A 27,955-nucleotide genomic window follows, 5' to 3' on the forward strand; every position below is an offset into this window, starting at 1 on the left:
GCGGAGGTGGAGAGCACTTATTCTCTCTAAACATGACGTCAGAAGGGTTTTTAAACAAGTGAACACCAGGAAGACCAGCCTGCCTCAATGACTACCGCCCAGTAGCTCTCACCTCTGTTGTGATGAAGTGCTTCGAGAAGCTGGTCAAGGACCACATCTGCTCCTCACTGCCCAGCAGACTAGAGCCCCTACAGTTCGCATATAGACCCAACAGATCCACAGAGGATGTGATTGCCCACATCCTCCACACTCAGAGCTGCAAACTCTGGAGTAGTGAAAAAGGTGACGACATACAAAACTTAAACCCTCACTGATTCACTGAAACTACCATGGTTAACATAAAAAAGGTGACTGTAGCCAAAAGGTGACAAGTTTGCAGGTCTGCACACTACCCTAACCCACCTAGACAAGAGAAAGGGGAACATGTCAGGTTATGTGTAGTCTCACATAGCCAGACCTATCTCCACACTTCGTTTACGCTGTGCCCTCGCCGGAGAAACCGATATTCATTGACTACAGTTCAGCTTTCAACACAAACGCCACCCAGGCTCGACACATACCTCAGGGTCCTGGGGCTAAGCAGTGCCTTCTGTAAATGCATCCTGGACTTCCTATTGGATAGACCCCAAGTGGTGTGGGTAGGCAACCACACCTCATCCTCCCTCACCCTCAACACAGGAGCCCCAGGGCTGTGTCCTGTCCCCGCTTCTGGACTCCCTGTACACAAACAACTGTGCAGCCGCCTTTGACTCCAATTCCATTGTTCGGTTTGCCAACGACACAGCAGTGATAGGCCTGGGTTTCCCAGAAGCTTCTTTCGTTAAGAGGCTCTTTAGCCCATTCAGTTGACCAATCAGAGAGCTTGCCCAGACCAGTTGACCAATCAGAACGCTCTAAATGAATGGCCCAAGAGCCTCTTAACGAAAGAAGCTTCTGGGAAACCTGATCTCCAATAATGATGAGAAGGCCTACCTGGAGGAGAGGAAACTCCTGACTCAGTGGTGTCAGGATAACAACCTCCATCTTAATGTCAGCAAGACAAATGAGATGCTGGAGGACTTTGGGCCAAAGCAGGAAAGTAACACCCTTAGCCACTCGTTTAGAACGGATTTACACTTGTGAGTTCTGGTGAGTAGTACACTGACTTCCTACGTTAAATGTAATTAGTGTAAGTTGCTTTGGATAAAAGTGTCTGCAAAACGACTGTAAATGTAAGGATTTGTATATTGTAGTTTATCTGTAATGAGCACATCCTGGAGCTGGTAGCAACATGTCACTGTGACTACGCTGTACATTACATGTGACGAATTAAAGAATCTTGATCTTGAGTTTGTAATAATGATTAGATTCCTTGTTTGAACCCTTCATTTATTTGTACATTTCTTAACAAATATTGCCTCAATATTCCTGCTGTGAAATGCAACTGCATAGTATAAAGGCTAAGGTATTTTACCTTTTAGTTCTGTAGGCCTTACTACTGTATATATGAATAAGATGCACCTGAAAATATTTCTTTATACCATTCTCTTATGGCAGTGTAGAATTCTCAAAATGCATTATTACCCATAACATAGGATATCAAAAACAAAAAGGAAGTGGAGTGCTTCTTAACTCGTTCGAGAAACCAGGCCATTGTCAGTATTGTTATTTTTCCTGTAAATCCTTCAATAAGTCTTGATGTCCTGGACCACAATTGCAGAAAATTGACAGGCCAGAAATTTAGCGAACAAGGCTGGCATTTCCACTCAGTTGGATGAAAATGTATGAAACCTGGGATGCATGTGTCATTCCTCATGGGGAACAAATTTGCTATTGGGACCCATAGTCTCTACCATGATGGGTTTGGCTGCTATGTCGAAAATTTGGCAAAACCTATAAAAAGTTTCTCCTCATAAACCAAAAAGTCCAATCGGTCTGAAACTTCACAGATATGTTTAGGGCGCATGTCTCCCTATAGGGTGTTCACAGCTAAGAAATCCAATCAAGATGGCAGAGAAATTGGCATTTAAAGAAACCAGGCCAGGTCCAGTCTGGCTTATGTGAGTGGCTAATGTGAATGCTAATCCAGCACAATAAAAAGTGGGATAGCCAGTTAGCTCATGAGCTCACAACAACTACCAGCAGCTTCCATAACATTAATGGTAGTGGTCAGTGGCTAAAGCAGTTACACTGATGACAACATAAAGTCATCCCCACTGAGTCTTGAACCCCGGACTCCCGGGTGGGAGTCCAATGCTCTGACCACTACTCTACGTGTGCAGTGGAGATCGACAGGTTGGTTTTGGTGTCCTTCTTCCAGTCCCTAGTGTGGGTTGTGGTTAGAATAAGGGTTGGGGTTGGGACAGGATCTGACCTATAAGGCAAGGGGTAAAAGTTGGAGTGAAAGGATGAACATGTGGAGGTTTGGGGTATAGTCCCATCAAGTCATCCCCACCAGGTCTTGAACCCCGGTCTCCCGGGTGGGAGTCCAATGCTCTCACCACTACTCTACTTGTGCAGTGGAAATCGGCGGGTTGATTTTGGTGTCCTTCTTGATTTTGGTGTGCTGGGACTACTGCCTCTTGTGGTTCCAACAGAGAAATGCAGGCCAACATTGTCCAGAGTAACGGAGTAAGGGAGAGAGGGAGTGATAACCAGGCAAACGTAATACTAGGTGCGCTGGCTTACAGCCAAAAACGTCAGCCACAAACAAGTCCCTATCATTTTTCACGAATGCTTTACCCGATTCAGTCGATATCGCACGTGTATCCTTGGGCATTGTATGCAAGTTGTTTTGTTAAAAATGGTATGATTCGTGCCTTGACAAAGTTGGCACTTTATGCCAAGTACTGCAGTTCCCATTCAAAAGGCGCACACAGCGCCCCCTGGCTGCTAGGTGGTATATAATATTGTGCTCGTGGTAAATGTTTGACAATGACAATACAGGGTAGATGGTGCTGTCATACCATATTGAATCCAGCGAGAACCAGCTACAAACCTTAGCTGGTCATTAGCTGGTCTTGCTGGATTCACCTGGTGGCCCACCCCATCAGTCTGTCTGTCAATCTGTCAGTCACCCCGTCTGTCAGTCTGTGACTGGATGGTCCGTGGTAAATGTGACACAATGAGGAAATGGTGCTGTCATACCATAATGAATCTAGCGACAAACCTTAGCTGGTCATTAGATGGATGGCAGAGTGAAAGAGAGAGGGGAGAGAGAGACAAGAGTGAGAAAGAGAGAGTAAGGGAGAGGGGGGGGGGTCCGTCTCCCCCAGCCTGTCAGCCTTAAGGGGGCGTAACCGTAGGACCCCGTCTCGTTCATAATAAAGGACACCCATACACCACAGCATAAACTGACAAATAGGACATTTATTGGGTAAATCAGTGCCGACTACGTTCAAAGAGTGGGGATGGGCGCCATGACACCTACAGTAATATATGCACATTGGAGGGAAGATCAGTTTCGTTTTTCCCCCCAAAACAAGCAATATCCCTCACCAAGTCATACACATCTACACAATGCAAACAAGTCTCACGATTCAGGGGATACAATCAGATAAACAGACCTATGATCACAAACGTAAAGTGCCTCTTCTTGGTATGTTCAGGGGGCTATGTGAAAGGTGTGGACTACACGGTGGTATAGTTCAGCCAATGGGTTCTGATAGGCTTCAAAGGTCATGGATGAGGAAGTGGGAATCAAGCGAAGTTCTTCTTGAGGAAGTTGATGAGACCATTGGTGGAGGAATCGTGGGAGTGGACCTCGGAGTTGTCCTGGAGCTCGGGTTCAATCTGCTTGGCCAGCTGCTTGCCCAGCTCAACACTATCGGAGGAATAGAATTCAGGAAACATATTAACCTCACAGGTGACAATACTATATCTTTTATACTGATTTGTATATTTCTGCCCACTGTAAACTAATGACACTTACCCCCACTGGTCATAGCTGTTGATGTCCCACATTATTCCCTGGACAAAGATTTTGTGCTCATACATGGCTGAAAAACATAGAAGTTACTGTAAGTTAATAGATAGTTCAGTGACTAACACCAACAGTTCAGCGAGAGATTCAGGCAACCTCTGGAGTCTGATATTGTGGACACTCAAAACTGCAACCTGCATCGACATTTTAAAATTCCGAGAGTGCTGCCTCTATGCCCTTTGTGTTCTTTCAGCAAGCATTTTCATACATTTCTTCATGTCTCCACCAGGCTTACATACTGTAGTAAACTATAGGTATACAACATAGAATAAAGCCATGCCATCACATCTCTACATCAAGCAGTATGTCATGCGTAAGCACTTTAAAATAGTACTGTACACAGTACTGTACACAGCAACATCAATAACGCTCTCTCTGGGGACAAGGAAAGATCTCCAATAAGGAACCTAGCCCCCACTTAGGGGTGCAGTGGTCCGACGGACACAGCAAACCTTGTGATCAGATGCCAACGTGCCAACGCTGCCTACTCACCAACCAGAGCTCCTAGCATGTAGGGAGACAGCTTCTGGAAAACAATGGAGTTGCTGGGCTTGTTCCCCTGGAATACCTTTTAGTGGGCAAAACAAAACCACTTACAATAGAAGTGAACTTGACCTTGACTAACTCGACATGCAGCAAGACAATACGGAGCTTCAAGTTGCGGAACCATTTTTTGAGAGTCAATTGATATTTATGCATGAATAATTGCCATCAGGGTACAATATTCTTGTGTTAACACTGATTATGGTTATTGCATTACTGTGTATTGGGAGGCCATTTACATTTTGGACCCATTTAATTAAAGATGTGTTAAAGGAAAATGCTCGTTTTTGACAACCTGGACCTTATTTACGACATATTATAAGAAGTTTGACTCACCCAGATCACTTTTGTGTTGTTCGGAGGCCTGTAGAAGAAATTTAAAATCCAGCGCGAGCCAGTATATCCATGTAATGGCGGCGCACGGGGCATAGGGAATGCAGTTTCTCAAAATCCATTTTCGGCCGCTAAACGGTTGTTTTCATCAATCACATTGCATGAATCGACAGTTGATATTCCTCTACGCGAGCCATTCTTTCGGTTTTCAAATACGTGGTCTGTAGCCTCTGTAATATGATCTTTACAAGCCTCTCCCCCACTTGCTCCAGCACGCATGCGCACAGGCCAGCGCGCAGCCTGCTATTCTCCGGCTCACATTCTCTGCGCTACGATCGTAGTTGGTGCCGAGAATATTGTCGTCGTCATTCGTCAGCAACAATCCGATCGTAGCGCAGAGAATGTGAGGGAGCATAGCCAGTGTAAAGATCATATTACAGAGGCTACAGACCACGTATTTGAAAACCGAAAGAATGGCTCGCGTAGAGGAATATCAACTGTCGATTCATGCAATCTGATTGATGAAAACAACCGTTTAGCGGCCGAAAATGGATTTTGAGAAACTGCATTCCCTTTGCCCCGTGCGCCGCCATTACATGGATATACTGGCTCGCGCTGGATTTTAAATTTCTTCTACAGGCCTCCGAACAACACAAAAGTGATCTGGGTGAGTCAAACTTCTTATAATATGTCGTAAATAAGGTCCAGGTTGTCAAAAACGAGCATTTTCCTTTAAAAGATCCCTACCACATCAGTGATTTACACAGACAGTGGATAGACTCTCTGTCAGCCCCGAGCCCAGGGTGAGTAAATCCACTTACTTTGTGGGGCAGCAGTTTCTCCAGGGCCTCTCCTCCGAGGCCGCCGGCCTTCAGCTCCTGCCTGGCCTCGTCAGACGTCTTCCCCTTCATCAAGGCCTCCGTCTGTGCCAGGAAATTGGCCATCAGGATCTAGAGGGGACACAGAGACGTGCTTAACATCACACCGAAAATACAGTGGCACTGACCTACAGTATCTAGCCCCGGAAGACGGTGGCACTGATAAGGGTGAGACGAGAAGCTGATAATCAAATTAAGCGGAAACGCGCACAGCAACATGTCAACATGAGTTAGGAGCTGATCACACTGAGACGCGCCGCTTCAAAACCGCCTGAAACCAAGCAGCTCGGACAAAACAGTGTGGTGCGTCTGTGGTCTGTGGAGCTAGTGTCGTGTATTAATTTGCCTAATTAGGCTCAACCCTTTGTTCTAATCAAGATTATATTATATGTGTCTATTCTTAAAGTCAGTTTAGGCCAGAAGCAGCATATTGTGACAAGACAGTAGGGCCAGAAACAGCTATCACGAGGTTTGTTTTGTAAGGGAGGGGGAGGGGGAGAGCTCCTGCTCCTGTGAGAACGCAGATGCCACAAAAGAAACGTTGAAATGAAATTGAAACATTGTATCAGATAACGAGTCAGGCTAGAAACTACATGGCGTGGGAAAGCAGGTGCTCTTCATCAGATAAAGTATATAAGACGCAGTCAACATCAGTCGTGTGTGATATCTCTCGAGAGCCCACCGGTTTTGGTTTGTCTGTTACTGAGTGTACCAACAAATAAAACCTATTGCATTAAGATCCAGTCACCAGTGCCTTTTTGATTCGACTTCAACTACTGAACAAAGAACATTGAAGATTGTAACTAAACCCAAAGGCGTCCCTACACGTCACTAGCTAGAATAGTTAGCCAGACTCCCAAAACTCTATAATACAAGACAAATGGGTGTTATGTGGATAAACTGACCAGATAAAGTGACATAACAGCCGTTAGGGATGCAAACAATGAATCGAAAATCGATTCATTGATCGTTAAGGATTTGTTTGAGGGTTAGGGTTAGGGTTTACTTTACTTTACTCGGATCCACTATGAAACAACGTGGTAGCAAAGCAGCCATCTCGGGAGAAATGCAGAGAAATCAACAGCGGCATATTTTGAAAAAGGAAGCGGGCCAAGCAAAGCATTATCTGGGACCACTTCAAAAAGAAAGGACAAGAAGCCGCTTGCGAAATATTGTGATGCCGTGTACAGTGGTTGAGAGGTGTATAAACAGAGGATGGGTGTCAGTGGTTGAGAGGTGTATATTATAGCCACCTATTCAGCCCCATAAGATCTCAGTGGGACTGACAATTAGAAAGAGGAACAACATGATACAGAGGAACAACATGATACAGCACAAAGAGCATGATACAGCATACACAGATATGAGCAACACAACATTCAATCCAGCTCCAGAGAACAGAGGCTGTGACTCAATAGTCTATGGCCTTTCCTTCTGAATCACTGATCTGGGGGAGCGTTTAAGGCAAGGCATACTCAGACGTAATCATGTTCTACAGACATATTCCTATGTCCACAATAACTTCACAGGCAGAACTGGAGAGTCTAATCTAATGTTTATTCAGCAGACAAAAGGTATTAGTTTAATGCATCTGGACTATATTTGTGTGTGGGTAGGAGGACAGTGATGATTTAAGACTACGGTGTGTTTAAAGGGGGACAGAAGTGTGCAGGTTAGTTTAGGGGAGGGCTGTTTGCTACCTTGTGGTGCAGGTTGTCCCTGATTGGGTGCTGCGACTGCGCAGGAATGAGGAAGTCAGCAGGAATCATACGGGTGCCTGTTGGGGTTAAAATACAGTCAATTGTTTCATATCATTTAGTATTTTGGGTAGGAACAATGCAATGATTATGGCTGAGTTTTATTTTTGTAGCATATTTGCACATTTCCTAGCCATCCCACTGTATATCACACGTTTGGGTGGAGACTGGTGACTGGTACCTTGGTGGATGAGCTGATAGAAGGCGTGTTGTCCATTGGTCCCAGGCTCGCCCCACACGATTGGCCCAGTATGGTAGCTGACGCGGGCGCCATCTTTAGTGATGTACTTGCCATTGGACTCCATGTCGCCCTGTGGATAACACACCAAAGTCAGATTGCGAGTTGATGTACATGTTAGAAACAAAAAAAGGATAACTAGTAACAATAAGAAGAACCGACAGATTTACATACTGAAAACTCCTAGAAATAAACCTTATGCTTTTAAAAATATAAATCACAGAGAAACTCAACAGCTGTCTGTTCCTGGTCCCCTACAATCCTAATAGATGTTTAGTTTCCCTGGCACCTGTGTCTGTGTGTGTGTGTGTGTGTCTGTCTGTCTGTCTGTCTGTCTGTGTGTGTGTGTGTGTGTCTGGTTAACTGGCTGGCTGACTGACTGACCGACCTGCTGGAAGTAGGCGGCGAAGCGGTGCATGTACTGGTCATAGGGCAGCATGGCGTGAGTCTCGGCCTGGAAGAAGTTGATGTACCAGACGCCCAGCACGGCCAGCAGCACCGGCACGTTCTGCTCCAGGGGGGCAGTGCGGAAATGGTTGTCCTGGGAGACGAACACACAAGGTAAGTATAGTGGCCAAAATATCCCACTGTTTTCAAACTCACTGACCTGTTGTCACACCTTCTCTGAGGGTGTATGTTAGGACCAGAGAGGTTTGAAATCAAGACGCTCAACATGCTTCCAGAAACAGTATTACACAGTTAGCCGTTCACAACGATGTTGGCCTCTTTGTCTACTCTGTGGATGCTACAGGAAACAATGTCTGGTTGAGTCTCTTGATTTCAGACGTCTCTGGCGCTAGCATGCCCCAGCTGGTCCTGAGAGAGCATGATAATCAACATGTTTATTGCAGGTTGAGTGAAAAATGGTCTCACCATCCAGTGAGCACCAGCAAGAAGCTGTTCAAAGTTGTTGAAACCTACAGGATAAGAGGAAGAAGCAGATAAAACTGTTAGTGACAAGTCTTTCATTTTAAACATTTTTTTTTCATACTAATAAACTTCTGAAACGAAAATAGACACTCACTTCATTTGGTGGCATACAGTCAAATGCTTTTGTTCAATTTAACATGCTATAGCTACGTTTTCATTTCCATGTATTATATATAGAGATTATAATCAAATTAAAGTTAAAGGACAGGTTCAGAATTTAGCATAAGCCATGTTACAAGGTTATTTATGATCATTTGCAACGGCCGATATCAAGGTTTCATCAAATGTTGCACCGTCGAGATATAGCCCGTCACCGCTAACACACAATGGATCCATAGGTGCATAGACAAAATCCCTCAAACACCAGAAACTGATCGAGTTTTATTGATGATATTATATCCATTGATTTGTATTGACAAAGCCAGATATGTTTAGACTCATCCGCGTCCCATGTTTGTTTTGATCGCCAAACACTTCTACCAAACACCATCAATGAAATACTAACTGCAAAGCAATCCTTGGCTTCTCGACTGGTTGTTGTTGTTGTGTAGACCTGTGACCTGGAAGCGGCTCTTCTTCTACGGTAGCCTCCAAACTCAGTCAAGACCTCTCAAAGTTCAAGCGGAAGTTTACAAACTTATGTACTGCGAGTGAAAATAGTTCAATGATAAATGATAAATAAAACTTGATCGGAAGCATACTTTGTATCTGAAAACGAGAGTTTATGGTGTTTTTGAGGGATTTTGTCTATGCACCTATGGATCCATTGAGTGAGTTAGCGGCGACGGGATACATCTCAAGAGTGCACCGTTTGATGAAACTTTGGTATCGGCCATTGTACTGTATATGATCGTAAATAACCTTATAACATGTCTTATAAACCTAAATTCCGAACCTGTCCTTTAAGCACAATTAAGAACAAGTACAGTAGGATATTCAGAGGTAGTGCCTCATGGAGTTGTTGCTATTGTAACCCCATCAGTATATCTGATCCTTTTGCACCACAGAAAAAGAGCAGAACCAAACCCAGCAGCAGACATACCGATATGCAGCGCAATGGACAGACCAATGGCCGACCACAGCGAGTAACGGCCTCCAACCCACTGAGGATGAGCAAACATCACATCACACAGTCACAAAGTCAATCATGGCATGCAGGCAAGGCCACATCATTGCATCATCTTCAAGTTAACGTGCAAACACAAGAGCCCATTTTGGATAACACAGGTGCAGTATTAGTCTAAGGCCTGGCTGTGAGGCATGGCTAATTCTTTTTTTATACCTGTATATTTTCATAATATATGTATGCTCTAGCATGTTGCGACTTTTTCAAAGTCTATATCGCGACTTTTTCAAAAAGCAAAAATGAAGCGACAAATGTCAGGGTGTTTAGTGCAGGGAGCTCATTCATGCGAAGTGGGCTGGTAGTTTCCTCAGAGACCATAGTGCATACTTACATCCCAGAATTCAAACATGTTGTTTGTGTCAATACCAAAGTCCTTCACTTTGGGCTGAAAAGAGAGAATATACCAGTTAAGTTCAAATGAGTACCAAATGGAATTGTGTATATGTTGCTTCACTGGCTTCAATGTTAGGGGTTAAACCGTAATTCAAAATGGCTGCTTACTGCATTGGTGGACAGCGCCACAAAGTGCTTGGCAACGGCAGATTGCTGTGAATAAAATAAATACCACATGAAACTGAGGATAACATGACTTGACATTCCCACTCTTTAACACAGCTCAGAGATGCCCTCCAAAGTCCACACTGTTAATATTTCATTTCCTCTGCAGACAAAATTACTCCCATCATTGGCTGACTGCTGACCGACCTCTTCACAGCATTTGCTGTAGGCAAAATGCTGCCTGGCTATTGGCTGTCAGGGGACTCGTTTACTCACGTCATTGGCGCTCTGGAGGAGCCACTCTCTGGCAGTCTCAGCATTAGTGATGGTCTCTTGGGTGGTGAATGTCTGAGAGGAAAGACAGCACAGAACGATGAGCCCTAGGGATGCTTTAAAGATTAGTGTATCCATGGCAACACAAACAAATGTGTGTGTGTTTGTTTGTGTGTGTGTGTCTCACCTTGGAGGCGACGATGAAGAGGGTGGTCTCGGCGTTAAGCTTGGCGAGGGTCTTCGCCATGTGTGTGCCGTCGATGTTGGACACAAACCACACGTTTGGTCCGCCCTCAGAGTAAGCCTTGAGGGCCTCTGTCACCATCAGGGGACCCTGAGATCGGACACACATTATTACAGGGTGAGGGTTTTGTCATAGCTCCATGTAATTAACAGCTCACTCTGTATCGATGACAGTAGGTATTCAGAGCCTTCATTGAAATGAGATGCAGATCATAACAGGATAAAACAGCATATAAACCGTAACAGCAAGTACCTGTAATTCATATTGCCTGGCAGCGTTCTCAACATTTGTGCTAGCAAGAGCAACACCAAATTGCTTAGCATCTCACAGCATAGCTTAGTTCCGTTTCACACACACACACACACACACACACACACACACATTACAGCCCAGTCTCATCCAGGCTTTTACAGTTTCAGAATCAACTTACAGATGATGAATTGCATAGAGTCAAATTGCATTATGATGTATGACTTGGATGTATGACTTGGATGTAGCATAGCTTTGTGTCTTTACATATTCATCATATTACATTATTTTGCAGCACTGGGCTTATCAGTAACCTATTACGTGTTTACAACTGCCTGCACATTATTCCTAAGGCTCAAGGGAAAAGCTGGGCTGTATATCAGTCTCATTTCAGTTCACCAGGAACATGTACAGTATGTACAGTACAAAACAGGCATGGTTTGGCCAGTCACCAGGTCACTGGACACTCACCAGGTCAGACCCACCGATCCCAATGTTGACGACATCAGTGATGGATTTTCCACTGAAGCCTTTCCACTCACCGCTGCGCACTTTCTGCAACACAAAAGACCCGCACACACACGTTTGCGCCCTGTATGGCAGTCATGTACCTCCTTTTGGACTTAAGTCCACGGTATACTTGCTTTTAACTACGCATACAAAAGATGGCTACCTTCTCCTGTGGCGTCTTGGCTGTGCAGGTCAGAAATGAATACGCCACAAAATACATGCTTGTCTACGCGTGCGTGTTGTTAAACAGCAAGTATATCGTGGCCTTGTGGAATTTTGAATTCTAGATAGAACTAAGTTCATGACCACACAATCCTACTGATAAGGACCAACCCATTCACATTTATATTATGATAACTTTATGAAGTTATGCTTATCCATCTACACGTGTAGGATCTGTGCTGCAGTCACACCAACTCCCACTCACATGACAGAAGGCCTTCATCTTGTCCAGCACCTTGTTGACCTCTGGCATGACATCGTTCCCATCTACGTGGATAGGAGCGTTGGAGCGGTTGCGAAGGGCAATGTGGAGCACAGCACGGCCCTACACACACACACAATCTTTTATTCCGGATTTCTGCAACATGTTAACATTAAAAGTTATAAACTCAATTTTTTTTGTGTAAATAAAGGTTTTGCTGCCATCTATCGCCGATTGAGGTTACCCAATCATGATTAAACCAACCCTCCATTCATGAAAGCCTTTCCATTTGCAATTCGGAGGGTTCTGAGAACTTTGGGCCTGTGGTGACATTCCATTGTGTATTAAATGAAACAAACTGTTGTGGACTTATTTGAAATCTAGCCCATTATAAATTCAAGTGTTCATAAACACAACGAAACACAACACTTGTTTGGGAATAATTAGAGACCACCAAGCCATTACAGTGTTGTCTACAATCCTATAATTAATAGACTATAGCCCTATGGGTAAAAATAATTATGAAAGTGGAGATATGGACTTTCTGGTAGTGGAGATATTTTCTGCAGTCTAAATGTTGTTAACAGACCAAGCTTACTACAAATCTCACACCAGGAGAGTATTCTACAAAGCGGGTTTAGTGAAAATGTCGAGTTTTCCAACCCTGGGTTTTCTGTTCCAGAAAGACGGTCAACTCAAACCCATCCAGAGATTTCACTCCAACACTGGGTTAGTTCCCATGGTAACATGCTGTGTGAACCTAGCCTGTTCACTCACAGGTTTTATTTAACAAACCCAGTAGTGATATGCAACATGACTGGGAAAGAAGATCAATATATTCGCAAATAAGCACGCAATTTTTTTTTAAATTGGTTGGATAAGTTATAGATTCATGTAGATGCAAAGGATTATCATTGGATCGTTATGACATGCCTTTCCTAAAAATCGCTATTCTAGCCAACTGCATCTTGTTACCTACTACCCAATACCTGTATACATACTGACTATACTAGTGCCAATATCTATCAAGGGTGTAAATACATGTCTCTTTAGACCCTGTTTAGACTTGGTTTTAAAATGTGTTTTGGACGATCAGATCAGTCCAAAGTGGAGAGCGAGACATCATTATTTACACCTGTGTCTATCATGCGTCTCCAAATGTGTCCAGCTGACCACTTGTGTTTATATAGTAAACATAGTAAGTCACTCACTCCTCCTGCCTGTGTGTGTGTGTGTAGCACAGCTGTTCCATGTAAACAAATCAATGATCAGTCGGTTTGACTTCGAGCAGATTGGAAAAAAAGTGCGCACCAAAGCAACCGAAGATGTTTGAAGAACTAATGTACATAGGACTATTCCAACTGTTTCGATTGATAAGTCATTTGCGACTTGCAAAAGAGTGCAGGATAAGGCAAAAAAGGAGAACAATCATTTTTGCATTGATGACGTGTTTTCCTGTTATGTCATTGTTCAAACGCATTCTAAAACCAAGTCTAAACAGGGTCTTAGTGCTTGCAGTAGATTTGCAGTCTCGCCTATACAATATGCACTGTCATTGAGGAAGCTCTTGTTACACAATACCATTGCATCATTAACGGTGTGTGAAGAGGGAGTGGAGTACACGTACTTCACTGAATAACTTATGCAATTTTAGTGACCTCAAAGTGTGCAGCAATGAACCAGTAGTGAACATGTGCTTTGTGATAGTGGGCCATGCACTCAAATTGACTCAGAACCCTGACAAGTATGTGTTAACACTCAGTGGGCCTACAGTTTTATGCTATCAAAGCAGTCAGTACGTATGAAAGTCTGAGAAAGTGTTATGTTCTGTGACATGTTGAGCTTCTGTGGTCATTTGTGGTGGTCAACTCTAGAAGTTGATCCCAGACAGTCATTCTACCTCAGTGAAGTTGATCTTCTCCCCTGAAAACATCTTGTCTCTGGCGGTCTCCACTCCCCTTGACTTGGCCTGCAAACAGAAACCAATACAGTCTATACAAAAATATAGAATAGAATACAAATAAATATATAAAGATATTAAAATAAAATATTATAAAACATTCAAAAGACACTGATATCTTAGATTTAATCTGAAGAAACATATCTATTACAACAGGGCATGGATGCAACACACTGGGTTTCAGGTCTTTAGCAAGCTTTTCTTTCGAAATTATTTCTGAAGAGGAAGTATTGCTCTTTTGTGTGAAAGTTGTTTTACCACATTCTCAGAGGAGCTAGTATCTTATGGGTGACTGCATCAAGAGTCCTTTGGCTTAATTCCAACATTCCCCCAATGGAATTTGCACGATTTCTTTGTTAGGAAATGTCTTCAAAACAGCTAGCATTCAAAGGTTTAATCAGTAGATAAATAGAATGAGTGGAGCAGATTGCTACTGTGAAGTGGACTGTGAAGTGGACCGGACGGTGTCTTCTCCCAGGACCTCGCGGAGTGACAGTCTGTGCTAGGTGTACGCTTGTTATATGCATGTGGGATACCCTCGGACAGACAGGACAAGACAAACACCACATTACTAGGGGTACAGCTATAGATTTTTCCTGCCATTTTGCATCGCAAATAATCAAGTGGGATATAGCTTGAGATCCCCGCTTCCATTGAGACAGTGTTGCAGGGTCCTTCCAATTACAGCAATACATTTTGTGCAGCAATAAATGCAAGGTTACAGAATTTCCTTTGGTGGCAGTCACTTAAGTTACCAAGTAGACAGGGACGAGGAGTGGGTATTAAATTGAATTCCAAGCTTGATGAAATAACACAGCATATATCTTCCAAAAGGGGGTACGTTTACAACAAGACTCGTGTACCTCCAACACTCTATGAAGAGCTAACTTAAACTGTTAAAGCACTAAAAGTTGAGGTAAAACTAAAAGTACTTTACACAGTAGTGAATGTAACATAACTACTTCACACAGGCTGTCACAGTCAATCAACAGCTTGTGGAGCAACAACAATCAGGTCAGATGCAGAAGTAGGAAGATACTCAAATACTATTTTACAATGAAGAGAAGGGCTTGAGGTTGATGAGGTCTTAAACATCATGCTGGCTGTGTGTTGTGATACTAAGGATAGTGGTGATGTTATTGTAGGACCTAACCTAGAAGGGTGCAGTTGGGTTGATACAAGGGAGTGTGAGCAAATGTGCCGATGTGGTTTAAGGGAATTAAAACCTGTAATCGTTTACCATTGCCAGGAGCATCTGCATGACTTCCTCATTGATGAGATTCTTAGAGTAATCAAGCAGGATCTCTCCATCATCTGTCTCAAGGGTTGTGCTGTCCAAGAGAAACCACAAGGCACAGGTAAGTGCAAGTCTGAACAAATATGAACAAAATGGTCCTGGTTATAGGACACCACATTTAAATAAATACAGGTCCAAGACTTGATGAGTCACAAGTTTATTTCATAGTAATTTCTTATAAAAAATATATTTTATTTGAAAAGGAGCTATCAATTCTGCACTTGGAAATGTAAATTCATATATACATTTATATATATATAAATGTTTATGAAACCTGATAGGAAATGAAAATTGTATAACTGATACTGAATTGTTGGAATTTCTTTGGCAACTAGAAAACTCAAAATTCCAACAATATCTTATCAAAATATAACCACACATTTGCCTGGGTATTTTATCGTTTTCTGTGTATTCTACATCTCGCATGGTAACAGCTGATGCTTATTGTAATCGTTTAAGGATGAAGTACAGCATGTCGCCTATCATCCCTAGGAACATCCTTCAGGTCTCAGGGCGTTGCTTCCCTGCATGCGACCGCAGTCTGTCGGTGGCCTCGCGACATCACGCACTCCAGTCTCAGGATGTGATGGCAATACCGATACTCTTTGTTTTTTTATTCAATCATTCTTCCAATATATATCAAAGGCAATAGCCAGCATGTCAGACAAGATCCAGGAATAGGGGCAAGTAAACAAAACGAAAAAGACACAGAAGGAAAAAAAGAAAAGAAACAAGGCATAAAACATATCAGAGCAGCAATACCGATACATTGTTGCAATTAATCTGTCAGCGGAAAGTCACAGGTGTCTCTGACGCTCCTCCTAGTTTGGCCACTGACTTCATGGGAACGTCTGAATCCTGACGTGCAGAGATGCACGTAGCAGCACTCCAAGTTAGTAGGCTATAGCCACATGATGAATCAACACTCAAACGGTGCAGTTCTGGTGCATTTAGTTAGCTAGCACATAACCAGCGTTAACACAGCTCACAAAGCCAACGATATATGTTTTTGTGAGATAATCGGCAAACTCAACTGTCGCCATCCAGGATGTGATGGCACCTAGGTACCCTTCGCTACCATAGCATGCGAGCTATCTGGCAATGAACCAATTACAGGGCCCAATGATTGTTAGCTAGCTAGCAGCTTGTTAGAAACCCTAGGCTACTTGACAGCTCTTAGGTAACGTTGCCTCGCTGCTGAAGGGGCAGCCAGCGATGTTGCAAAATCAGAACAATCGAATTCACAAAATAGAACGTGAGTGTTCGAAAATGTATCATGAGTGGTTGGTGAACGATCACCGGTCGATTTCTAACGATGACCTTGTACACTCGCACAAGTACACAGCTTGCAACAACTAGCATTAGCTACTCAATGGTAATGTACATGTAATAGTTCAAAGTAAACTATAATCGCCGTTTAATATGAAAGAAAAAGTAATCACTTTGCTCCAAATGGAAGCCGCAAGGTTGGTCGCTTTGATTCAGTATTGTAAAATAGCTCGTCATACAACAGCACTCTACCAAACACATTCATTAATGAAACCATTAATTAAACATTTGACTTGCCATCATACCGATGCAATTAGGAGGCTTAACAGGGGAACGTGTAGTTTTGTCTAGTTTATTTCTTACCTGAACTTGCTAAATCTGTCCTTATCAGCCTCAAACATCGCCCTCATGTTGAGATTCCCAGCTTTTGATTTGTACCATTTCTCAAGTTTCTCGTAGTTCGGATCACTAATAAGTCCCATGGTGATGGTCGAATTGATGATAGTGGTCCCCTGAAAATGTTCAAGCGTCTGTGAACACGCTGTTCCTGTATGTAGAAGGATGGAGAGCGACTGGGCGCAGAGTCGTGAGTGGGAGATGGTTTGTCAACTCCGCGCCGGTCCGTAGGCCCTTGTATAACCACACCTACCATGACGCCCGCTAGTCTCCTCCCACTCTGATGACAACTAGCCTACATGCAGTTCATTTTTAAAACCTCCTTGGCACACATACACAATCATAGCGAGTTTGAACCAGGTGACTCCTTACCAATTAGGCACAAGGGACAGGCTGTAATCACATTAGGCCTGAGGGCAAAGAAGATTCAAGAGGAAGTAGTAATCCAACACACTTAAGTAATGAACAACTGTTTATTTGTATGCTCAGAATAAAAAACCCAGTCCAGAGGCCCACAGAAGGGGACATCATGTTGGGTTTAGAGACAAAACATGTGGCTGTGACTCCAGAGACAGAATGAACATGAACCCAATAAAATAGAGGAAAAGCAGGTGTATCTGTGATGCTCCAACTACCACAAGATATTACAGTAAGTTATTGCATCACAATATTTGTAGTCTTTTTGCGTAAAATATTTTAGTGGCTTCTGACTAGCAGGACCAGCATGCAGTGTTCTGAGAGTTTGCCCCCCCCCCCCCTCCCCACACACACATACGTAAAACCTCTAAAGTGAAGTAGATTTAAAGGGCATTTGTTTCACTAGGCACATGATACCCCCTGCCAACCTCCACTCATCTCACTTCATCACCCTTCAAGACTGATACGTTCTAAGACACTTGTGACAATTTGAGCATCCGTTATCCAATCCACCCCCAGTCTAAGTGTCCTTTAACAACATTTTAATATAGATTAATTTGTGGACAAAAATATGGTGGTCACAACAAAAGAACCCTGCCACCCTTTTGTCGTCCCAGGTAAAACTTGCTAGAACTGCTACTGCTTTGGGGAAAAGACAAAACGCTACAGAACACAAATACCAGCACATCAAGTCCTCAGAACACTCAAAACACATCACGGTTCATCTCCAACTTCAGAAGTTTCAGATGGTGGATAAAGATCACACTTTCTGCTGCTCCGGTGCCATAATGCAAAGGAATAACTACTAGATCATTCAAAGAAGACCTTTGAACTTGGTGTAAGAATTTTCCTAATTCTCTGTGGCCAATATTTGTTCTCCTTTCAAATTAGGAGCACCATGTCCAAAAGGCACTGTGCTAAATAGCCCAAGATTACACTGTAGTGTGCACCAAATTTGACGTTTGCGAATTTCACATTAAGTATAATTTATCAACCAACTTCTGGTGCGATTATTCTAATTTCAGTAGTAACTAGTTATTCTCTAGCATTGAGGCACAAGAGACCGTAATCCTACAAATGTCCTGAGCACATTTAAAGTAACGTGTAGGTAGCTTTACTTTAATTAACCCTTCATCTCAACACAACATAAGGGGATTATTTTCTAGAGCCAAAGCCATATGCATACATCTGTAAAATACACATTAAATAACAATATTGCAGGGATAAAACGCAATATCAAACACTAGTTTTCCAAAGCCTGTTCACACAAGGAAGGGAGGGTCAGGTACCATGATAAGATTACTAAATCATCACTAGCAGAACTGGAACATAATCTAGAGATTTACAGTTGTGATCAAAAGTTTACATACACTTGTAAAGATGCATGTCATGGCTGCCTTGAGTTTCCAATAATTACTTCCACTCTTATTTTTCTGTGAGAGTGATTGGAGCACATACTTTGTCACAAAAAAACATGAAGTTTGGTTCTTTTATGAATTTATTATGGGTCTACTGAATCTGCTGGGTCAAACATATACATACAGCAACATGAATGATCAATTTTGATGTAGAAAGTTTCAAATCAACTTAGTAATCAAATTAGCTTTGTGGCATGGCCTCTTAACTTCTTGAGTGATTATGATTTGACTACAGTTGGTGATTTCTCCGAGCCCATTTAAATAGGGCTCATTTGATACAATCATTAGACTCAGCCACAAACGCTACAATGGGAAAGTCTAAGGAGCTCAGCACGGATCTGAAAAAGCGGATCATTGACTTGAACAAGTCAGGAAAGTCACTTAGAGCCATTTCAAAGCAGCTACAGGTCCCAAGATCAACTGTGCAAACAATTATTTATAAGTATGAAGTGCATGGCACAGTTGTGTCACTGCCACAATCAGAAAGAAAACGCAATAAATCACCTGCTGCTGAGAGAAAATTGGTCAGGATGGTTAAGAATCAACAGAGAATCACCAAAAAGCAGGTCTGCAATGAATTCGAGGCTGCTGGAACACAGGTGTCAGTGTCCCCCCTGTGTGGGCTGAGAGGCTGCCTTGCAGGAAGGAAGCCCTTACTCCAGAAGTGGCACCTTAAGGCTTGACTGAAGTTTGCTGCTGATCACATGGACAAAGAAAAGTCCTTCTGGAGTAAAGTTGTGTGGTCAGATTAAACAAAAAATAAAGCCGTTTGGCCACAATGACCAGAAATGTGTTTGGAGGAGACAAGGCCTTCAACCCCAAGAACACCATGCCTACCGTCAAGCATGGTGGTGGTAGTATTATGCTTTGGGCCTGTTCCATTTCGTGGAGCTCCGCCCCACAGGGCTAGCTCCTATTGGCTTGTAAAACCTAGCCAACTACATTTGACTGAAGAAAAAAACAAAACATGCACCCATGTCCAACCAGGTACTGTGCACCACTGTATAAGCGGGCTGTTAAGGAAAAACCTTACTTGGTTTCGGTTAGATTTCAAAGAACACGCTGAGTGGTCAGTCAAGCTGGTTTTAAACAAAGGCAATAGTTTTATTCTGTTACGATTCTGCAGAGTCGGACTCTAGCACAGGAAGTGAATCCGTGCAGAGTGAGTCAGATGTGGACGAGGTCGATAGGTTATACAGTGAAAAAGGAAGTGACATAGTTTCAGGATGAAGAGGACAGGGAAGTGATGTCACACAGGAAGAATTTGTAGTTTTAACAGACTGATCTATGAGAACGAACTACAAAGTTAGAACAACAGTCAAGTAGGAAAACAGAACACTTTGGTGAGACTTGAATTTCATTCACAGGGCTTCGCCTGCACAACTGCTCCTTTGTAACTTTCAGGTTGCGAAAGATGACTGAGAAGCGAAGAACCAAGATGACTGCAGCGACTCACGTGGAGCCGGTGGCGTCCTTCGGGGATGGGAAATGAGAGGACAAGTTCCCCAGAATTATTGAGAATGAAAGTTGCGTTTTCACTCTCTCACAGCATGCATGCGCTGGATAGCTCGCACTCAGCCGGTATGCGTAGCTTTTGTGAACTGTCTGGTTCTGTAACTCGACTCGAGCGGCTGAGCCCTTCCCTATTGTTTCGACAAGTAGAGCAGCTACATGCCTGTCTTGCGTGACTGTCCTTTGCCCTACCCACCACACTCTTATAAAAGCGGCGGTGGCAATGCTTCCATGCGAGGCGACAATAAAATTCAGTTGACTTATTTTAGTTGTCATGCGCTTGCTTGTGGTAATGTACAGTCTGCACCTCATGTTGCGCTTAGTGTAGCTGACAAGGCGGAGCCGTGCTGTAGCTCCTTTGCACAATGAGAGAGGGGGGGAATGTTTGTGAGTATGACAGGACCAGGCTGCTTAAGACGCTTACTTCCACATGCCGATAACTCCTCGGCATCGGATGTATTTGCATTTTGCCTGCCAGTGAGTGGCGTACAAATATACCAGACTCCCATTTGGATATTCGCTCGCCCACAGGACCTTCTCCATTTGTGTGGAGACGGCGTTGAGACCACTGCGCCAGAAGGTCATCAGGATCCTCGCGTACCTGGACGACCTGCTGGTTCTGGCTCCGTTGCCTACTTTGGCTTTGACGCACACCGCCACGGTAATGAGACTTCTCACCGTCCTGGGGTTTGCAGTCAATTGGGACAGGAGTGCTCTGTGGCCGGGCCGGCAGATTGTTTACTTGGGTACCAATCTGGACACGGGCACCATGAAAGCGCGTCTGTCCGATCCGAGGAGGGAAACGCTAGAGAAGTCTCAGCGTTATCCATCTGTCTCTGTCTTATCCATCATGCAACTTCTGGGCCTCATGGCAGCAGCTCATGTGGTGGCATCACTGGATCTGCTGCACCTAAGACACAAAAGCTGGTTCGCATGGCTCTGTATAGATCCTGTGAGAAACAGACGGTGCCTTGTGCAGGTACTGAGGTTGTTGAAAGCGGACCTCAGCTATTGGAGGGACCGGAGCGTAATAGCGCATGACGTTCCAATAGGCAGTGTTGGTGAGTGAGGTCACATCACCGTTTTTCACGGACGCGTCTCTAGACGGCTGGGGTGGTACATAGGGCTGGGTTTAAAACATTGATTCATCGATTCTGAATCAAATGATTCAGAATCGATTCATGAATCCCAAAATCGATCTTTTATTTAATGAATGAATGAATAAATGAAGGAATTAATAGTTCATTCATTCAATGATTCATTCATTCATTTTTGCAAATCAGTATTGATACCCAGCCCTAGTATTGATGTGTTGCATAACTTGGCAGTCATGTAATTAAGGTTACAGTAAAAAAAAAAAAAAAGGTTTTGGTAACACTAACTGAATCGAATCGTGATAATCGATTCTGAACCTTGTGAATCGGAATCGAATCGATTCTTGAAAATCGAATCGATACCCAGTCCTATGAAATAGAACAATGGTTATGCATTGTAAACCTAGTTCTGAGTGTAGCGGAGCCCCACAGGGTGCAGACTTGCTGACCCCGAAGTCTGCTCGCTCAAAATTTGGGTTAGGAGCAGTTGTGCAGGCGAAGCCCGCTTATACAGTGGTGCACCCGATCTGGTTGGACACAGGTGCGTGTGTTTTTTTTTCAGTCAAATGTAGCTGGCTAGGTTTCACAAGCCAATAGGAGTTAGCCCTGTGGGGCTCCGTTAGGGTTACAATGCGTAACCATCATTTTGCTGCCAATGGAACTGGTTCTTTACAGAAAGTAAATGGAATAATGGAGGATTACCTAAACATTCTTCAGGATAAACTAAAATCAGCCAGAAGGTTGGGTCTGGTTGGGAAGGTTGGGCGCAGTTGGGTGTTCCAACAGGACAATGATCCCAAACACATGTCAAAAGTGGTAAAGGAATGTCTAAATCAGGCTAGAGTTAAATGGGACTTTGGAAAGGCCATCAAGAACATGTAGACGGTGCTGAAGAAACAAGTCCATGTCTGAAAGCCCACAAATTTAGCTGAACTGCACCAATTCTGTCAAGAGGAGTGGTCAAAGATTCAACCAGAAGCTTGCCAGAAGATTGTGGATGGCTAGCAAAAGTGCCTAATAAGAGGTGGCCAAGGGACCAAAATTATGGCCAAGGGACAATATTAGCATTGCTTTATGTTTATGTGTATTTTTGACCTAGCAGAATTGGTCACATTTTAAGACGACCCATAATAAATTCATAAAGGAACCAAACTTCATGATTTTTTGTGATAAAGAGGTATGTGTTCCAACAGAAAAATGAGTTGTAGAAATTATTGGAAACTCAAGACTGCCATGACATACGTGTTCTTTACAAGTGCATGTAAACATTTGACCACAACTGTATAGATGAACAGAAGACGCCACTTTATAAAACTTGTAAAAGTGCAGCTGTGTACATTTCCTGCATGTTCTGAATCCCAGTTATTCTTGCACGCTCTATAATTGAATACTTCAAGGACTAGTTTGGTATTCAGCATTCTAAGCCCCGTTATAGGGTTGTTTATGATCACATACAACGGTCCATATCACAATCTTGACAAACTGTGCACTCTTGAGGTATTAGTGCTCAATGCTCATGTCACAGCTCATTGCTCTTGTCACAGAGGTCCACTGTACACAATGGATCTCTATGGGCAAATAGAATATCCTCCAGAAAACACCTTAAACTCTGGTGTCTGTTGATGTTCTGGTATAAATATGTCACAAAGTATGCTTTGTATCAGGTTTTATTTATCATTTTAATAAATCCATTGACTTGTATATAGCCACCATTAATCCCCTGCAGCCAGAAACCAGGGCTACCTTGTTTTGGATAGTTTGTAGTTTTCTATTGCTTACTAGCGGTGTGAGGTGAGCTTGGTGAGTTTCCGTCTTTGAAAATGAGAATGTGTTTTTTTTAAGAATATTCCATATGCCCATAGATATCCATTGCGTCCTTGGTTGTGACATTAGCAATAAGCAATAATATCTGAAGTGCACAATTCCTCAATGTTGATATTGTCGAAGGAATGTGGTCTCTTGAGCCCCCATCTCCCTGAGCCTCCTCCTCAACAAGTGAGGACAGGAGGATGCCATCTCCTGTGGTCCAAGAGGTCAGGAGGGTCAAAGCAGAGGCCAATGAGGGAAGTCTTCACCTGATCCTATAAGAATGAAATCCCCTGAAACTGTGATTGGGGCACCTGTGGGGTCCCCAGTTCCTCCGTATGATGCACCATGTGTACCATGAAGTCAAACTAGCACAACATGGACAGAATAATGCTGGAGAATGCGGTAGAGCTAAGGCGGTTGCAGGGGGTCGAAATTAACTTTCTAGCTCACCAGCCAAATGTCTGGTTAATGAAAAATTGTACCCATCAAACCTTTTTTTTACCAGCCAAAAAATAACATTTATATAAAGCCTTTTTGTGTTGCGTAGACATACAGTGCCTTTAATCTGCATAATAACATGATATGGTAGTGAATAAAAACAGTGGTCAGAGCAGATTACTGGTGCCACAGCACAAGTGGTGTTGTAGTCCTGTCCCCCACTGAAAATATTGATCTTGTGAGTAGTCAACCCATTGTTAAATAACAAACTACCAAGCTATTCCATATGAATAAGCCTATAACCATCTGGGCAAGCTGACTTTGTTAACTACCTAACCTAGCCCTAAAGATATTGTCCTGCTCGATTGCTGTGCAACATATCAACTGACCAGTTGTTAAAACATATTTCACAAGACCAGTTATTCTAGTCAGCAATGTCAAATATATGTGACGCTTGTTTTGGCTGTCTGGCACAATATGGTTAGCTGCATTAGCTAGCTAACGTTAACTAGTCACGAGACAGTCAGCTAACGTAGCATAGCTTTAGAAGATAAGTTTGCTTGCTGTGAATAGTTTACGTACGTTGGTTCACCTGGTAACACAACAGAAATGTTAGCCAATTGGTAGCTTAGTAACTGTACCTTGCAGGCTAGAGATAGGCCCCCAAATAATTGTACAGCTCGTTTCGTTCGATGCACAACAACCAGCAGATCCACCGAGAGCGCTCTTTTCACTGGGCTCACTGGGCTGTATGAGCCACCCAGGCTGATTACTTAATTGCGCTGCGTCAATGCCGGTATTTATTGCAAAAATGTTGTCTGTGGTATGATCCACAAAGGCTGATCTTTTGTTAAGCACTGAATCCATCAACGCTGATATTTTGTTGCAAAAAACGTCACCTGCCAAAGTGTCGGGTGGCTTCCAAAACATACAAACATACGCCAAATGAAAAATATACCCGCATTTGGCGCTTGGCGGGTGTTACTTTCTAACCCTGGGCGGTTATGTCAGAGACCACAACGTGGCACTTCAGCGAGTGTTGGAAGCACCGGTTCTTCAGAAAATACAGGGGGTGAAATGGTTGCACCAAGAGGACGTAAGATTCTGTTATATGAGGATCCGCAGGTCCTGGATGAGACCCCAATTAAGGGGGCTTTTGGGTCATACTCTGAGGATTATCTGGGGGATGACTGAAAAGTAACCAAGTGATGTCTAGATTCAGTGAGATATAATAAAATCCAATGCTAGCAGTTAAACTAAATGTTTTTTCTTTTATTTAAATAAACATATCTTGCACTAATCACATTAATAAAATTATATTTAAGAGTAGAATGTAACAAAAATTTGTTACTGTATTCTGAAGTGAACTTAATCAAGAGATATGAAGTCCCCATGCCAAAGGAACTGAGAACATAACTTTTGGCCTTGAGGCTCTGACAGGCAGAGAATGATTAGAATGGAGTGAAGTGAGATGAAGTAATTTAGTGGTGATTTACAAATGCTACTGAAGCTTATGTGCCCAGTTAATTAACTGTTAACAGTGTTAACTGTTATTTTAGTACCAATTTGTAATGCTAACTTTTGTGCCCAGTTCTGTGTCTCAATTGATTACAATACTAAGAATTTAGAAATGTTTAGACACGAATCGTGATAGGTATTTTACTACTTTGTAACATTAATTAACGTAGGGACAAGTCTGAACATGCCTATTCAACATCAAGAAGACCCATGGTCACAAGGATTGTTTTGAGCTATTTTCCTGTGCCAGAATGATCTCAGAGAGGAACAATGTATCACGAGGAGTTGATGCGCAGGTAGTTGGTTGATGATTGTCATGATGATATGAAGAATAGATTTCAGGATGACATTGTAACAATGAGCATACAGTATGATGATCACTCTGTATGAGGTAATGATGTGTGCCTTTGTTTGGTTGAAATTGTTGTCATGTTTAAAGAGAGGGAGGAGTGTTTAATTTGATTTGTTGAAATTGATGTAATGCCTGATGTGATGGGAGGAGAGAGAGATGAGAAAAAGAATAAAAGATGGTGAGCAACAAAGCTCCGGTGGACTCTCCTAACTGGGGGTTATGGACTGCAACCCAGAAGGAGATTTGGAACCAGTCCCCCCAGCCTGTAACTGTAGAAATTGAGTAGCCTCCTGATTCTATGAAGAAAAAGACTCAGAGAGAAGCTTCAGAAAGAACACGCGGAAAGATGTTTTAGAAAGAAAAGAAGACTCAGAAAGAAGTTTCAGAAAGAGGCACTCTGATCTTAACTGAAAGAGGCCCCGAATGAAGCTTCGGAGTCCTCGCTAGAAGGGAGTGTCGAAGAGAGATGCTGCAATTGACAATATGGCTGATGAGAAAGAAGGGGCTGAGCCAAAGAGGCCTATTTGGTTAATCTCTCTCTGACGAAGGTTACATTTTGATTTACTTATTACCATTTAATCTAATTAGTATTATCATTCAGTTATTTTTTGCTTTTGCTTACTGCCCTGATAATCAATTAGTTAATAAAGTGAAGACTGCATTTAAAGTTCTATTGTCACTTTACTCTTCCTAGAGCGATGGGCTCAGATAGGGGATTAATAGCCACTCTCTTGTATTTTTGTAAAAAGTTAGTTTTGTGCATGCTAAGGATCTGACAGGTTACCGTAGAATCTAAAGAAGCATTTCCCTACAGTCAAAGTATACTTACTGTTTAATTTCTAGCAACCACACCAACAGACATCTCAAGGAGTAGCGGCACAGTTAACTTGTGGTCTCAGAATTGTATCCAATCTACGAGGTCACAGGAGGGGTGCAGTTTGGGGCAGAAGTGGGGAAGGCACAGACATGTATGTGGTTAGAGGCTGGATGAATCTACTAAATCCCATCTTAATCATTAATTAGAATCCCAGTGAGGGTGAGACCCAGTGGGCGGACAAATTAATATCCCTTAGAGGAAAACTGGAGCTGAGCCCTTGTACTGGGGCTCCAGGACTCAATACAGACGTTAATAACCTCGTAGCAGGGCTCATACCAAACTAGTCCTTTAAATCAAGCCAGACTAAAATATGGCATCAGACAATATTCAGTCAAAAAGTTCAAAGTTCCTACCTTTACCCAATTCTGCCTGATCATTCATATCTTAAAAATAACTTCAATATTGCTATGGAACTAATGGCTAATTTGCCAAACCCAAAGAAGAAAGAGCAATTTCATTCTTCTAAACTTCTACTTTACTTTTTAGGAGTAATTACATTGACATCACTTGTTTAGCTTTAGCAGGGCCTCAACCACCATGGCACTGCATGGGACAGTTAGTGGTATCACACCAAGAACTGGGTGAAGCATTAAATCCTTCAGCATGTTGCTGGTGAAATGAAAAATGCATGGCCAGTTTATGGTTTACCTGACATTACCATTCATTTCAGAATAATGCAGATTTTTGCAGCCAAGTCAAGACATAAATTATGTTCATGAAATGAAATCAACTGCCTAGAAACCAATTTACATTAATATCTAAGAGAGCTTCCTAGCCAGCCAAGTTACAACAAAGTGCAACCCTTCTTGACTGGCCAAGAAGCAAATAGATGATGGCCTGCCTTAGCTAGCTTTTAGTCACTGTCTACATAATGACAAAGACACAACTGAAGAGAATGGCAGCATCTCAAACTCTACTCACATTACCAGTAGCTCTTAAGTACAGGGCATATGCCTATACAGTAAACAAAAGAAAGAAAAAAACACCACTATGAATTGTGACCTAATGATCAATTGCTCTAGCCTTGAGACCATCCTGATTTCGCCAGCTGACAAGTTTCTCTACAGATCAGCCTGGTCTTCCCCCCATCTAGAACGACCTCCAGAAATTACATTGTGATCGGACCAATCAGGGACTGCGTCCTAACTGCTGTTTTGCCCACCCAGTGGGGTCACAGCCCGATTGGTTTCTGGAGTTGATAATGTTAAATACAGTGCACTGGCAAAACAATAGGCTAATGGCGTCTCCTGTAGCAACGTGGTAACGTTAACATTAGTAGAATAAACACAGCCGTAAGTGCAGTCATTCCAGAAATACTCTAACAAATAAACAAGAACAAAAGTATGCACTAGCAGAATTTCTCAGAGGAAAATACGTTTTTGCCATTCTTCCATTTCTGGATTTGGCAAACATTTTGTTATGCCGATTGGCTGAAGGAGTTTGTCTGTCAAGGCAAGTACTCTCACCCAGTGAAATCGTTCAAGATGGGGGAAGGCCAGACTGATCTGTGGAGAGAAACAGAAGAAACTGGCGATATCAGGATGGTCTCACAAGACTAGCATTGCTCATCCTGACCCCTATACATCTGGAATAGAACTTCATCACAAAACCAGAAAGGCAAAAGTGTTGACATC

At 42.8% G+C, this 27,955-nt stretch overlaps 1 protein-coding gene across 2 annotated transcripts; it reads right to left on the reverse strand.

Annotated features, from left to right (window-relative positions):
- Positions 1–3,338: 3,338 nt before the first annotated feature.
- gpia (glucose-6-phosphate isomerase a) lies at positions 3,339–27,920 on the reverse strand. Of its 2 annotated transcripts, XM_084451112.1 has the most exons (19): positions 27,788–27,920; positions 26,274–26,356; positions 15,165–15,255; positions 13,865–13,933; positions 11,968–12,087; positions 11,502–11,585; positions 10,725–10,871; positions 10,541–10,612; positions 10,268–10,312; positions 10,098–10,151; positions 9,683–9,743; positions 8,584–8,627; positions 8,099–8,251; positions 7,654–7,783; positions 7,416–7,492; positions 5,659–5,787; positions 4,454–4,529; positions 3,911–3,977; positions 3,339–3,802 (listed from the first exon to the last, which is right to left on the reverse strand). In XM_084451112.1, exons 3-19 carry the CDS (start codon positions 15,183–15,185, stop codon positions 3,679–3,681), a joined length of 1,473 nt encoding a protein of 490 aa, XP_084307238.1. In that variant the 5' UTR covers positions 15,186–15,255; positions 26,274–26,356; positions 27,788–27,920; the 3' UTR covers positions 3,339–3,678. The 2 variants fall into 2 exon arrangements, with proteins under 2 accessions (XP_084307238.1, XP_084307237.1); XM_084451111.1 differs by lacking the exons at positions 26,274–26,356; positions 27,788–27,920 and adding an exon at positions 16,854–17,127.
- Positions 27,921–27,955: the final 35 nt, after the last annotated feature.

The sequence above is a fragment of the Borostomias antarcticus genome, assembly GCF_949987555.1.
Source record: "Borostomias antarcticus genome assembly, chromosome: 16".
Classification (NCBI taxonomy): domain Eukaryota; kingdom Metazoa; phylum Chordata; class Actinopteri; order Stomiiformes; family Stomiidae; genus Borostomias; species Borostomias antarcticus.

Excerpts from the sequence above, each read along its gene's own strand:
- gpia (XM_084451111.1), bottom strand. The coding sequence starts at position 16,972 with ATGGGACTTATTAGTGATCCGAACTACGAGAAACTTGAGAAATGGTAC. Across the intron at positions 12,088-13,864 it reads AGAAGATCAACTTCACTGAG|GGCCGTGCTGTGCTCCACAT; the intron begins GTAGAATGACTG and ends GTGTGTGTGTAG. Across the intron at positions 9,744-10,097 it reads ACATGTTTGAATTCTGGGAT|TGGGTTGGAGGCCGTTACTC; the intron begins GTAAGTATGCAC and ends GCTCATCCTCAG.